The sequence below is a fragment of the Amblyraja radiata genome, chromosome 13 (assembly GCF_010909765.2).
Source record: "Amblyraja radiata isolate CabotCenter1 chromosome 13, sAmbRad1.1.pri, whole genome shotgun sequence".
Classification (NCBI taxonomy): Eukaryota; Metazoa; Chordata; class Chondrichthyes; order Rajiformes; family Rajidae; genus Amblyraja; species Amblyraja radiata.
In genome coordinates, this window is record NC_045968.1 from 37,232,403 (window position 1) to 37,246,769 (window position 14,367).

At 46.3% G+C, this 14,367-nt stretch overlaps 1 protein-coding gene across 1 annotated transcript; it reads right to left on the reverse strand.

Annotated features, from left to right (window-relative positions):
* Positions 1-9,858: 9,858 nt before the first annotated feature.
* Positions 9,859-12,823, reverse strand: rap2b (RAP2B, member of RAS oncogene family). Its single transcript, XM_033031803.1, has 2 exons — positions 11,773-12,823; positions 9,859-11,125 (listed from the first exon to the last, which is right to left on the reverse strand). Exon 1 carries the CDS (start codon positions 12,364-12,366, stop codon positions 11,815-11,817), a length of 552 nt encoding a protein of 183 aa, XP_032887694.1. The 5' UTR covers positions 12,367-12,823; the 3' UTR covers positions 9,859-11,125; positions 11,773-11,814.
* Between the last annotated feature and the right edge of the window lie 1,544 nt (positions 12,824-14,367).

The window sequence follows — 14,367 nt, forward strand, 5'->3', positions numbered from 1 at the left end:
ACCTCATATTCCGCTTGGGGAGTCTGCATCCTGCGGGCATGAACATTGAATTCTCCCAATTTTGTTGGCCCTTGCTGTCTCCTCCCCTTCCTCAGCCCTCGGGCTCCTCCTCCTAATCCTTTTTTTCTTCCTTCTCCACGCCACCCCCTATCAGTCTGAAGAAGGGTTTCGGCCAGAAACTTTGCCTATTTCCTTCGCTCCATAGATGCTGCTGCACCCGCTGAGTTTCTCCAGCATTTTGTGTACCTATAATCTTATCTTAGTTTAGTTTAGTTTAGTTTCGAGAAACAGCATGGAAATAGGCCCTTCGGCCCACCGAGTCCATTACTCTGCCATTCACACCAATTCTATGTTATTCCACATTCTCACCTACTCCCTACAAACTAGGGGAAATTTCACAGAGAGCAATTAACCTTACGTCATTGGGATTTGGGAGGAAGGAGACCAACATGGTCTGAGCCCAATTAACCTACAAATTAGCCAATTGATCATCTGCCTGCACATGATCTATATCCCTCCAGTCCCTGCATATCCATGTGCCTATCTAACAACTTCTTAAATGCCACGATTGTATCTAGCTCCACCACCACCCCTGGCAGTGCATTCCAGGCACCACCACCCTCTGCATAATAAACTTACCCTGCACATCTTCGGTAAACCTGCAGTTAATTCTGACACATCACCATATTCTCAAGGCCAATTCAGGAGGGGAAATAAAGATTGGCCCATATCCCGAAAAAATATATTTCCTTTTTAAAAAGCAAGTCTCTATAAGGGACTGTACTGTGCACACCTTGATGAGTAGGGGGTCAACATCAAATTACTATGGAATATGAAGGAAGGCACAAAGTGCTGGAGTAACTCAGCAACATCTCTGGAGAACATGGATCGGTTATGTTTCGTGTCAGGATCCTTCAGACTCGTTGTAATGATTGGGGGGGAGGAAGGAAAGACAATAGACAATAGGTGCAGGAGTAGGCCATTCGGCCCTTCGAGCCAGCACTGCCATTCAATGTGACCATGGCTGATCATCCCCTATCAGTACCCCGTTCCTGCCTTCTCCCAATATCTCCTGACTCCGCAATTTTTTGGAGCCCTATCTAGCTCTCTCTTGAAACCATCCAGAGAACCTGCCTCCACCGCCCTCTGAGGCAGAGAAAGAACTGGGTGAGGACGGGACAGAGCCTGGCAAGTCATAGATGGATACAGGTGAGGGGGGGGGGATTAATTGGCAGATGGCTGGGAAAAGGACAGAGAAGAAAGGACAAAAGGCTGTGAGACAAGGAGAGATGACGTGTAAAATGGGAAGTCAGATGAAAAAATATAGAACAGGGGGAGAGAAAGAAGGGGGCGGGATTGTGGGAGAAATTAGTGCACATCCATGGGGCACAGGGAAGAGCGGGGATTAATAAAGCCCTGGGTGGATAGTTACCTACTTTTTGGTTGGTCACTTTAAAATTGGAGAGTTCAATGCTCATACCATTGGGTTGTAAACTACCCAAGTGGAATATGAGGTACTATTCTTCCAGTTTGCGTGTGGCCTCACTCTGACAATGGAGGAGGCCCAGGACAGAATGATTGGCGTAGGAATGGAAAGAGGGGTTAAAATGGTTGGCAACCGAGACACTATGATTAGACACCAAGGTTGACTAGGGCAGCACAGTGGCGCAGCGGTAGAGTTGCTGCCTTACAGCGCCAGAGACCCAAGTTCGATCCTGACTACGGGTGCTGCCTGTACGGAGTTTGTACTTTCTCCCTGTGACCACATGGGTTTTTTTCCGGGTGCTCTGGATTCATCCCACACCAAAGACGTGCAGGTTTTTTAGGCTAATTGGCTTCTGAAAATAGGTTAGAATTAGTGTGAATGGGAAATGGCTGGTTGGCGTAAACTCGGTGGGCAGAAGGGCCTGTTTCCACGCTGTATCTCTAAAACTAAATGAAACTGCACTGTAATAGTCTGGTTTGCATACAATAACACCATTTATTGTACAAGTATTTGTGTTGCGTTAAATGTGCCTGTAAATAACTGGGTGGGTTTAAACAGTTAATTCACGAGCCGTAGAGTGCTTTGGGAACAATGAAGATTTACAAGAAAAACGCAGAAATGCAAGCCTATCAGATATCATTTCAAGAATAGACATTTCTTTTAAAACAACCCAACCACTTCAAGACTTGTGAAAAATCACACATGGGTTGTCTCTGAAGTCTAAAAGAATTCATTGCAGATGTGTAAATATGATAATGCACAGGCAAGGAATTGCTTCCAAAATGAACACTGTGAGAAACAACCTCAGTGTCTATCTTCCTGATGTAGTAGGGGCGTTCCTTCCATTCATACGTTGGCTTGAAACAACTTCATTATTCATCGCCGGAATCCAGGATACATTGGAAAAATCCCACATTAAGTGGCACGGTGGCGCAGCGGTAGAGTTGCTGCCTTACAGCGCCAGAGACCCAAGTTCGACCCTGACCAGGAGTGCAGTCTGTACAGAGTTTGTACGCTCTCCCCGTGACCTGCGTGGGTTCTCTCCAGTTTCCTCCCACACTCCACAAAGATGTACAGGTTTATAGGCTAATTGGCTTGGTATAATTGTTAATTGTCCCTAGTGTGTGTGGGTTGGTGTAAGTGTACGAGGATCACTGGTCGGCGCAGACTCGGTCTGTCTCTGCACTGTATCGCTACACCAAACAAATATCCTCAAATTAGGTTGTTTCAAAAGAGCAATATTTCGTTTATTTAGGTTGCAGGTACTATCGCAATGTTTAGCAGGTACAATTGCAACATTTATAAAACATTTAAACAGATACATGGATAGGATAGGTTTATAGGGATGTGGCTAATTGCAATGTGGGCTCCACCTTGCCTTGGTCATCAGTGCTTTCATTCATTTGTTCTTTGTACATTTTCACACCTCTAGTTTCCCTCTCCCCTGACTCTCAGTCTGAAGAAGGGTCTGGACCTGAAACTTCTTTCTTTTCTCCATAGATGCTGTCTGACCCGGAGTTACTCCAGCACTTTATGTCTATCTTGGGCCAAAAACAAGCAGGTGGGCCTAATGTAGATGGGACATGTTGGTCGGTATGGGCAAGTTGGGCCGACTTGCTGTATGGCTCTAGAGATACAGCATGGAAACAGGTCCTTCAGCCCATTTTTCCGGGTGCTCCAGTTTTCCTCCCACACCCCAAAGACGTACAGGTTTGTAGGTCAATTGGCTTCAGTAAAATTGTAAATTGTCCTTGGTGTGTGGGAAAGTGCTACTGTATGGTGTGATCGCTGGTCGGCGCAGACTTGGTGGGCTGAAGTGCTTGTTTCTGCACTGTATCTCTAAAGTCTTTTATTTAGTCTTTTTCTCTAAAGTCAAAAGCCAGTTTGTTCTCAAGCTCATCAAATAAAATTGTCAGACAGCGCGCTCGAATCCCCCCATGGTCCCATCCCTGCTTGCTTTTGAGACTTCCTACAACCCCACAAAAATGACGGAATTCTCAATCACCCCACCCCACCGCTCCACCTCCCTCTCCCAACTCTGGTTTCATCTCCCAGTTTCTCTGCCAGGGCCTAAACCTTTCGAATCATACCATCTTAATTTAAGAACCTGCTACGTGCCTTTGACAAGACTATCGCCAAATCGCCAAATCGCCATTCGAACATCCACAGGTGTACGGTGGAGCGCATACTGAGGGGTTGCATCACTGCCTAGCTCAGTATCTCGAATGCTCAAGAACGAAGGTGTACGCAGAGAGTGGTGGACATTGACCGATCCATCACAGGTACTGACCTCCCCACCATCGGAAGGATCTGCAGGAAGCGCTGCCTCATAGATTCAGGGAAAATTCAGAGGGATATGGGCCAAGCGCAGTCACAGGGAGAAAATGAAAACTCCACACAGTCAGGAATATAATGCAACCAGAACAATGAAAATCTTACTTGCACATTAATGTAACAATAAATTCATGTACAATAAATAATGTTATTCCAGGTAAACCAGACCATGCTAGCGCAAGCCAAAGGAGGTATAAATTGTATATATGAGAATGGACAGATTAGTGGATAGGAAAGGTTTGGAGGGATATGGGCCAAGTGGTACAAACATAGATGGGGGCATCTTGGTTGGCAAGAACGAGCTGGGCCAAAATGCCCGTTTCCATGCTGTATGACTCTAAGAAAGCAGCTAATACGATCATAGACCCACACTATCCTGGCCAATCTCTCTCCTCAATACTACCATCAGGAAATATGCAATGGAGCCTGAGAACCATGACAACCAGGTTCAAGAACAGCTTCCTCCCAGCAACCATCAGTTTCCTGAACAACCCTAATCACATCTCTACCTCAGCACCAAACATCTATTGAATATTGAGGATGAACCACCTGCTTTGGCCTATACAAGCATGGTCTGGTTTACCTAGAATAACATAATTTATTGTACATTTGTTTGTTGTTGCATTAATGTGCCTGAAAGCTGCAGCAAGTAATAAATTCCTTGTTCTGGTCACAGTGCATATGACAATTGTACACTCTTGACTATTGACCACCTGGGCTACTGTTCCAATATGTTGCTTGATAACTCTGATAAAACTATGACCTGGAACTTCAATAGACTTTAGAGATACAGCGTGGAATCAGACTCTTCGGCCCACAGAGTCGGCGCCATCCAGGGATTGCCCCGTACACTAGCACTATGCCACACACCAGGGCCAATTTAAAATTTTACCAGAGCCAATTAACCTACAAACCTGCACATCTTTAGAGTGTGGGAGGAAACCGGAGCACCGGGAGAAAACCCACAAGGTCACAGGGAGAATGTACAAACTCCATCCAGACGGCACCCGCAGTCAGGACCTAACGCGGGTCTCTGGCGCTGTAAGGCAGCAACTCTTATCGCTGCACCACCCTACCGCCCCAAAACGTTAAAGACAATGAACATTGAGGATAGAATGTTATGTGACACTTGTACAAGATGTTGGAGAGTCCACACAGAGTACTATGTTCAGTTTTGGTCACCTTGTTAAGCTGGAAAGAGTGCAGAGAAGGTTTACGAGGATGTCGCCAGGACTCAGGGGCCTGAGCTACAAGGAGAGGTTGGGCAGGCTAGGATTTCATTCCCTGGAGTGCAGGAGGCTGAAGGGTGATCCTATTGAGGTGTATAAGATCATGAGGGGTATAGAGTGAATGCACAGAGTTCATTTCCCAAAGTTGGGGAATCAAGAACTAGAGAGCATACGTTTAAGGTGAGAGAGGAAAGATTTAATAGGAACCTGCAAAACGACTGTTTCAGACAGGGTGGTTGGTATATGGAATGAGTTGCCAGAGAATGTATTTGAGGTAGGTACATTAGCTACAGTTAAAGAAATTTTATATAAATACATGGAAACTTTCAGAGGGTGTGGGTCAATTGCCGGCAATTGGGAGTATAAATGGGGCATCTTGGTCAGCATGGATGTTTGGGCCGAAGGGTCTGTTCCTGTGCTGTATGATTCTTTGACTCCATACCCATCTCCAAGGGCTAAAGACAATAAAATATTCATTTACTCTGTTGAGGAGCAGCACAAGTGGCACAACTGGAAGAGCTGCTGCCGCGCAGCGCCAGAGACCCAGGTTCGATCCTGACCACGGCTGCTATCTGTGTGGAGTTTGCACGTTCTCCCTGCAACGGCGTGGGTTTCCTCCCCCATCCCAAAGACGTGCAGATTTGTAGGCTAATTGGCCCTCTGTAAATTTCCCCTAGAGTGTCGGGGAGTGGATGAGAAAGTGAGATGACATTGAACTTGTGTGAACGGGTGATCGATGGCCAGCGTGGGATTGACGGGCTGAACGGTCTGTTTTCACGTTGTAGCTCCCTCAACTACATCACAACTTGCAAAATCTGATATTAAAAAGTGCAAGGAACGAAGATTGCAAAAGTGTTGAACACTGCCCAGTACATCACAAGTACTGACCTCCCGTCCCCACCATCGAAAGGACCCACAAGAGTTGTTGCCTCAAAATGGCAACCAGCATCATCAGAGACCCACACCACCCTGGCCACACACTCATTTCATTCCTGCCATCGGGAAGAAGGTTTAGGAGCATGAAAACTGTAACGTCTAGGTTCAGGAGCTGCTTCTTCCCCCTACAACCATCAGACTACAACCTCCAAATAGGCTCCAAACTATGTAGATTTGGGAGGATTATTTGGACTTTGCACTATTATTGTTTGTTTATTTGTCTATTTGCTTTTTGAAATGTATATATATATATATCACCATTTTTTTTGTTTCATTGTTTATTATGGCGTTTACAGTACTATCTCTACATATCTGTTGTGCTGCTGCAAGTAAGAATTTCATTTTACTGGAACTGCAGATGCTGGTTTACACCAAAGATAGACACAAAACGCTGGTGTAACTCAGCGGGTCAAGCAGCATCTCTGGAGAGAAGGAATGGGTGACGTTTTGGGCCGAAACTAGCATCTGCAGTTCCTCCTTTCACAATTCACACCTCTTCTTACCTCACACCTTCAGTCTTTTCATATCAGGTTTATGTCCAATGATCTACCTGTCAAATCCCTCTCTCACCTGTATCCACCTATCACTCGCCAGACTTTGTCCTGTCCCCACCTCTCTTGCAGCTTTTTAGCCCCCTCCCCCCACCACAATCAGTCTAAAGAAGGGTCCTGACCCAAAGCGTCACCTATCCATGTCCTCCTGAGATGCGGACTGACCCATTGAGTTACTCCAGCACTTTGTGTCTTTTTTTGCAAATGAGCATCTGCACTTCCCTGTGTCTCGCTAAACTATAAGAACAGGAATCAAAGCTGCAACGGACAAATAATTTGCTAAAAATGTCCACCCAAGAAATACCTTTTCTCCAGATATGCTGCCTGACCCACTGAGTTACTGCAGCAATTTTGTGTCGAGGAATTACATTGTTTCATTTCGGGGCTTAAGACAATAAAAGACTCTTGGTTCGACTATTGACTCGCCCGTGATTGCCAGGTTTGTGGCTCTCCCTGTCTCAGTGGCTGGGATGTGCCTGCACATGCCCAGATGGCTGTGTGTATTGCTACACACAAGGACTGCAGCACAAGGGTGGGAAGCAGCAATGACACCTCTCAGCAGCAGCCCTTGCACTGGCTCACAGTCCACAGAGGCAATGGCGAACAAGTCTTTGAATCAATAAATCTTTTCACATGCAAATCATGTTCAGACAGCCCTCTCTCACACATGGACTTTAACCCTTGCATCTCCGAGAACTGAGTCACCAGAAACACACAGTCCTAGGCTGTTCACATGACACAGTATTACTAAGCTTGTGCTCATTGTCATATGGCACGGAAACAGGCCCTTCGGCCCAGCTTGCCCATGCCGACCAAGGTGCCCCTTCTAGTAGGATAGGTTAAGAAGGGTTTCCAAATCTTTCCTATCCATGTACCTGGTCACACTCCTTCACCATGTTTCCCCACAGAATAATCTGACAATATTCTACAGGCAATCCCTAACACGGTAAATGATCACTAAAAAAGTTTAGTTTAGATTGGAGATACAGCGCAGAAACTGTCCCTTCAGCTCACCGTGTTCACGCCGACCATCGATCACCCATTCACACGCGTTCCGTTCTACACATTAAGGGGAATCTATGGAGGCTAATTGACCTGCAATCAGTATGTCCTTGTGAACACATTTTAGTATCTTTTAGATATACAGCATGGAAATAGACCATTCTGCCCAGCAAGTCCAAATAAACCATTCACATTAGTTCTGTTATCCCACATTCTCATCCACTCCCTACACACTACGGGGCAATTTTAAAGAGGGCCAATTAACCTACAAATCCGCACATCTTTGGGATGCGTCAGGAAACTGGAGTACCCTGAGGAAACCACACGGTCACAGGGAGAACATGCAAACTCCACGCAGACAGCGCCCGAGGTCAGGATCAAACCTGGGTCTCTGGCACAGTAATATAGCAGGGCAGTCTGAAGAAGGGTCTCGACCGGAAACGTCACCCACTCCTTCTCTCCAGAGATGCTGCCTGCCCCGCTGAGTTACTCAGGCATTTTGTATCTACCCACAGTAAGGGAGCAGTTCTACCAGCTGCGCCACCCTGTTGAAGCTGTAATTCTGTAATTCTGAAATTGAAAGTGAAAACAAATCATCCAACAGGTCTGGCAGCATCTGCAGAAAGGGAGAGGGTTAATATTTCAGATTCCAGTCCTTCAGTTAGTACTGGGAAAAGACGACAGATCTGAAACATTAACTGTTACTGTCTGACCTGCTGAGTGTTTTTCAAAGCAATTCTGGTTATGCTCATCCCCCACAGGAGGAGTAACCATAAGCAACCTGCAGAGATATTTTCAACAGCACCTTTCCAAAACATCAGAGCCAGTCATCTGGAAGGATAAAGGAGGAAAGCATACAAGAACAGTCACCTCCATGTTTTCCCCCAAATCCACGTGAGACCCATGGACTAATTGAACAGTACAACACAAAAACAGGCATAATGTCTGTGCCGAACATGATGTCAAGACCATCACTTATCTACCTGCTTGTAACCCACTTCCCTCCATTCCCTGCATTAATTGGGTTCACATTTAACCTGCAGATTCATTGTGGGTTGGGTAAAACTCACTACAGGTCTACCACCGATTTTCCGGCACCCTTAGTTCCAGAGCCATTCTGCATTATCTATTTTGCTGGACCAACAGAGGTCAGGGCCTTGTGGGGGGGCGAAATACCAGCCCGTAGTGTCAGCCGCGGAGGTCGGCCACGGGAACGGATCTGCCGGCTCTGGCAGGGCCGGCGTTCAAGGGCCCTGGCCACAGGGGGCAAAGTTGACCTGTCTACCTAAGGAAGGCCCGAAGAAGTCAAGATCGGCCACTTCACCCGGCCTAGGCGCCACATTTTCAGGGGGCCTTCCGGGAGGGATTTCAAGTGCGCACTCGTGATTCGTCTCGTTTAAAGGCGGTGCCGGGCCACCAGTTGCTGGAAAATCAATGGTGGACCTGTACTAGTAAAGCACCTGCAATTGTTCAAGAAAGACACATCACCTCCATCTCCTCAAGACCAGAGCCACACATACACAAAATAAAATGGCCCAATCACAAATTACCATGAATCAACTTTAAAGAGAAAAAATATATTTCATCTTGGAGGGCGTATTCTCATGTACAATATGATCACATATACTTTTAGCAGACCACTGCCACCATTCCATGGGAAGAGGGGATAGTGGAGGAGGCTTTACGCTATAAATGTCAATCTGCTCAACAAACCCCCATACCTATCTGAAGAAGGGTCCCAACCTGAAATGACACCCATCCTTTTCTCCTGAGATGCTGCCTGAAGCGCTGAGTCACTCCAACACTTTGGGTCTATTCTCAGACCTATCAGTCAGAAGAAGAGTCCCGACCCAAAACACCGCCTATCCACGTTCTCCAGAGATGCTGCCTGACCCCCCGCTGAGTTACTCCAGCACTCTGCATCTTATTTTGTCAACCAGCATCTGCGGTTCCTTGTTTCTCAATAAACCCTCAATCCCTCTGGCTCCCAGACAAGAATCTACTGTTGCAACATAATTCGCATCCTAATTTATTGAGAATACCGCACCTCTTCGATACTCCAGCTGCCAGCAAGGTAGAATAGAAATCTTTATCTTCCAAAAAAAAGCCACAGTTTCACACACAAAATAAGTATCTTTTTTTCCCAAGTGGCCACATCAACAGCAGATTTTTAAACTATAATGTAATTCGGCAAGTTACAATGTATGGCACACCGATGTATAAAACGGCTCAACATACAATCATGTTGAGAAAAGGCTACTGGTTTTCAGGTTGTAATATTTGCAATGCCATAATGTACAATAAAACTCGCAACGCTTCATATCATTTTGTTTGTTTTTTATATATAAAAATGCATTTTGTATTAAAAGTCTTGGAACAGGCAGACAGCTATTAAATGCACGTCTGATTTTGTAACATACAGAGGATGTTAGAATTCCTTGATGCACCAAATCAAGATTCCAGTGTCCCATCCCTTTTCCCACCCGACCTCCCTCTCCCTTCCCTGTCATTGCCGGGAGGGTGGGGAGGGGATTAGATTCGTACATGGAATATCGAACTGTGGGCAGGCAGTTCCTTTGGAAACAAGAGAAAAAAGATGGCTTCTTGAATGTAGGCAAAAGCGAGAGATCAAGACAAAAAGGTCTATGGATTTGGCCAAGAAAAGGCTCACTGAATCTTGCCATGCTTTGTGTGGGAATGCTTGAAGGAACATTTCAGTACAGGTCCAACACTGATTTTTCGGCACCCTTGGTTTCCAGAGCCTTACCGGATTATCCGTTTTGCTGGACCAAGAGAGGTCACAGCCTCGGGGGTGCTAAGATACCGGCCCCGTAAAGTCAGTCGTGGGGGTTTCAAGTGCACTCTGATTATTTTGTCCAGATTAAAGGAGATGCCGGACCACCAGTTGCCGTAAAATAGGTGGTGGACCTGGTACTTTCGTTTAAGTAGTGTGGAGGTTTTAACAAATTGGCACATACAGAATTGACAGCAGTCTCAAAGGCACTAAACACAAGGGTATGTTGGCCTATCACCAGTGGATCAATGGACCACAGCAGAGAAGTCAGTCATTGCCCGAAACCTCCGGGCTTTTTGCTGTTCATCCATATCATTCCCTCCCCACCCACTTTCCCCCTCCCCCCCCCCCCCCCCCCCCCCCGCCAAAAAAAATAAAAACCCCCATCCCTTGCCCCTTGTTTGTACAAGTCTATGGTTGTTGTGTTGCATTCACAGCTCACAGTTGGAAAAAATACCATTGTCACTTTCCCTTCCCCAAACACACACTTTTAAATATACTTGCTCTGCCTTTCTTCCCCCTCAGCCCCTCCATCGCTTCTTTTTACTGGGGTGGGGACATGGAGAGAGGAGGGGCAAGAGCAGGCAACAGAAAAATAGACATTACAGCAGTTCAACAGAAAAAAAAAGTACTTCCTGCTTCCCCTAACCCCACCATCAGAACTGTTGTCACGATGGAGGCAGTCCAATAATTGGTGGCCTCTGTTATACAGTCTCCATAAGTTAGCTGGACGCCACATTGTTTATGGACTTCCACATATCCACATCTCCAACTTTGCATAGAAATTCTGTGCCTGCAAATGGGAGGAGGGTTGAAAAAAGACCGTAATTACACAATCTGGAATTCAGCAAATTACATAAATAAAGAATTCAGCAAAAACTTCTCAACCGCTATCTGCAATCAATTACACTGTGTATATTTTCCTTGATGGGGCAGTTTGCAAATATTAACATAAACCTTTAAATATATAGATTTTTTTTTTTTAATTCTACATCCTCCCCAGTCTTTACAGTTAATAATTTGTAACGGGAATTTAGTCTCGGACCATTCCTACACAATTGTTTTATCTTACACAGATCAGAGATTGAATGATACTAGTAGATTGAAGTTAGTCCCACCATTTTAAGAGAGGAGGCTGTTTTGTTTTTAACTGGTGTTCAGAGAGCGAGAGAGAGGGGGAGAGGGAGAGACTGTTCGCTTAAATGTGTCTTCTTGGAAGTAAAATCACAGATGGGAGGAGGGGGGTTAGATTTCTCTTCCCATCCCCCAACACATATACACACACACATCACGAGTGTCTCATCTCTCTCCCTCCTTGCTTTCTCTTCAGAATATTTTTTTTAACAAATCTTACTTCTCCCCCCTTCACAGTCCATGCATCTCAGGTTAACAAAGTTAGACCCAAAGCTAACCTTAAAATGGAGAAAAATAAAACCTTACCTTCGTTTTATAATGTATAATATATATTTATATAGAAATCTATCACAGCAGCACGCACGAGGAACAACATTGGTCATCTCCATTAGGCTGGGCTACATAGTTCATCTGCCGAACGATCTCTGCAAACAGTTCGTCCACTGAGATTTTATTCTTGGCCGAGGTTTCCATAAACGGGCAGTTCCATTCATCGGCCAAAGCTCTCCCCTCTCCGTAAGTCACCTCTCGCTCCCCTTCCAAGTCCACCTTATTGCCCACCAGCAGCAAGGGCACTCTCTCGTATCTCTTCACTCGGATGATCTGGTCCCTCATGGGTCTTATGTCCTGGAAGGACTGCTGGTTGACCAGGCTATAAACCAGGATGAAGCCCTGCCCGTTCTTGATGTACAGGTCCCGCATGGAGGCGAACTGCTCGGTGCCGGCCGTGTCCAATATCTCCAACACCGAGGGCGACGAGTCCACCTCGATCTCCTTCCTGTAAAAATCCTCAATGGTCGGGTCGTACTTCTCAATGAAAGATCCTGTGACGAATTGCACGGTTAGGGCAGATTTTCCAACACCCCCGCTGCCTAAAACGACCACTTTATATTCTCTCATGGTTGACAGTCGCCACTTTCTCTTCCCTTTGCAGGGCTGGGCTCTTGTGTTTGTGTGTGTGTGTGTTGAAAATCAGTAAAGCTTCCCCCAAATTAAACTGCAGCCGAAATTGATCTGAAATTACAACGGGTGGGAAGCCCCTCGGAAATTGATCCGAAATACCAAAGAGGGCGTACGTACGCTCTTGCCCCTAAATAATAAAACAAGCAAATCCTTCTCCTCGTCCTCCTGCACTTTGTTTTAAATCGGCTCCTGGTTCATAGGCCCCTTTCGGCTTTGCAGGGGGCTCTCAGCGTTTGGTTAGACTCGGTGCGTCTCCCTCTGCTTAACCAGGGTGCGATTCTGACGCGCCGCGATCTCTCCCACGCTCTCTCCTCCCATTGACACAAGGCTTTTTTGGGGGGGCAGGGCGTGAACGATCGCGGCTTCAGCCTCAAGCCCTTCGCTGCCTGGGAAGGGGAGGGGAGGAGGAAATGAAAGAGGGAGGGAGAAGAGAGGGGGGGAGGGAGGTGGTGCCAAAACTCTTAAACGGGCAACTCACGGCCTCTGGGTCCCACCGGAGTTAGTTAGACACACAAAATGCTGGAGTAAGTCAGCGGGTCAGGTAGCATCTCTGGAGAAAAAAAGGTGGGTCACGTTTCGGGTCGGGACCCTTCTTCCCACCACCAGCTTCATAGGTCCAAGGGGTTCCGACCCCACATAAGCGAAAATCTGTGGAAAAACAAAGAACTGCAGATGCTGGATTATACCAAAGTGTAAACACGAAATGCTGGAGTAAATCAGCGGGTTAGGCAGCATCTCCGGAAAAAAAATAAGGAAAAAATATGGGACCCTTCTTCAGCATCTATGCGTAATCTGAAGAAGGGTCCCAGCAGACTATCTTCTTTTAGAAACATAGAAACATAGAAACATAGAAAATAGGTGCAGGAGTAGGCCATTCGGCCCTTCGAGCCTGCATCGCCATTCAATATGATCATGGCTGATCATCCAACTCAGTATCCCGTACCTGCCTTCTCTCCATACCCCCCTGATCCCTTTAGCCACAAGGGCTACATCTAACTCCCTCTTAAATATAGCCAATGAACTGGCCTCAACTACCTTCTGTGGCCGAGAGTTCCAGAGATTCACCACTCTCTGTGTGAAAAATGTTTTCCTCATCTCGGTCCTAAAGGATTTCCTCCTTATCCTTAAACTGTGACCCCTTGTCCTGGACTTCCCCAACATCGGGAACAATCTTCCTGCATCTAGCCTGTCCAACCCCTTAAGAATTTTGTAAGTTTCTATAAGATCCCCCCTCAATCCCCTAAATTCTAGCGAGTTATTTTTTGCCTTTTGCCTGCACATTGTCCATACCCCTCCATTCCCAGCATATCCATGTGCCTATCTCAGATGCCACTATCGTACCAGCTTCCACCATTCCTTGGCAGCGCGTTCCAGGCACCCACCACCATCTGGCCGCACATCTCCTTTAAACTATGTCGTAATTAAAGTTGGGCCCTGCAGATTCCAGTGCCCACAGGTGTTGTTGTGACGGCACGGTGGCGCAGCGGTAGAGTCGCTGCTTACAGCGCCAGAAATCCGGGTTCGATCTTGACTATGGCTGCTGTCTGTACAGAGTTTGTACGTTCTCCCTGTGACTGTATGAATTTTCCCCGGATGCTCCAGTTTCTTCCCACACCCCAAAGATGTAGGTTTGTAGGTTAATTGGCTTTGGTAAAATTGTAAATTGTCCCTAGTGTGTAGGATAGTGTTAACGTATGTAAGATAGTGATCGCCAGTCTCAGTTGGCCTTAGTTTTGTGCTGTATCGCTAAAATCTAAAAGGTCATGCTGCTTCAACAGGAAGGTGAGAGGTTACTCATCCAAGGGTTTCTGTGGGTGCTGGAGGTCAAGGGAACGTACGTTGCTTGATTATGGCATTACTTTGCTTGTCTGATACTGGGTAAATGTTTACTGTGCCAAATGGAGATGGGAACTGTAGATGCTAGAAACCTGAGCACAT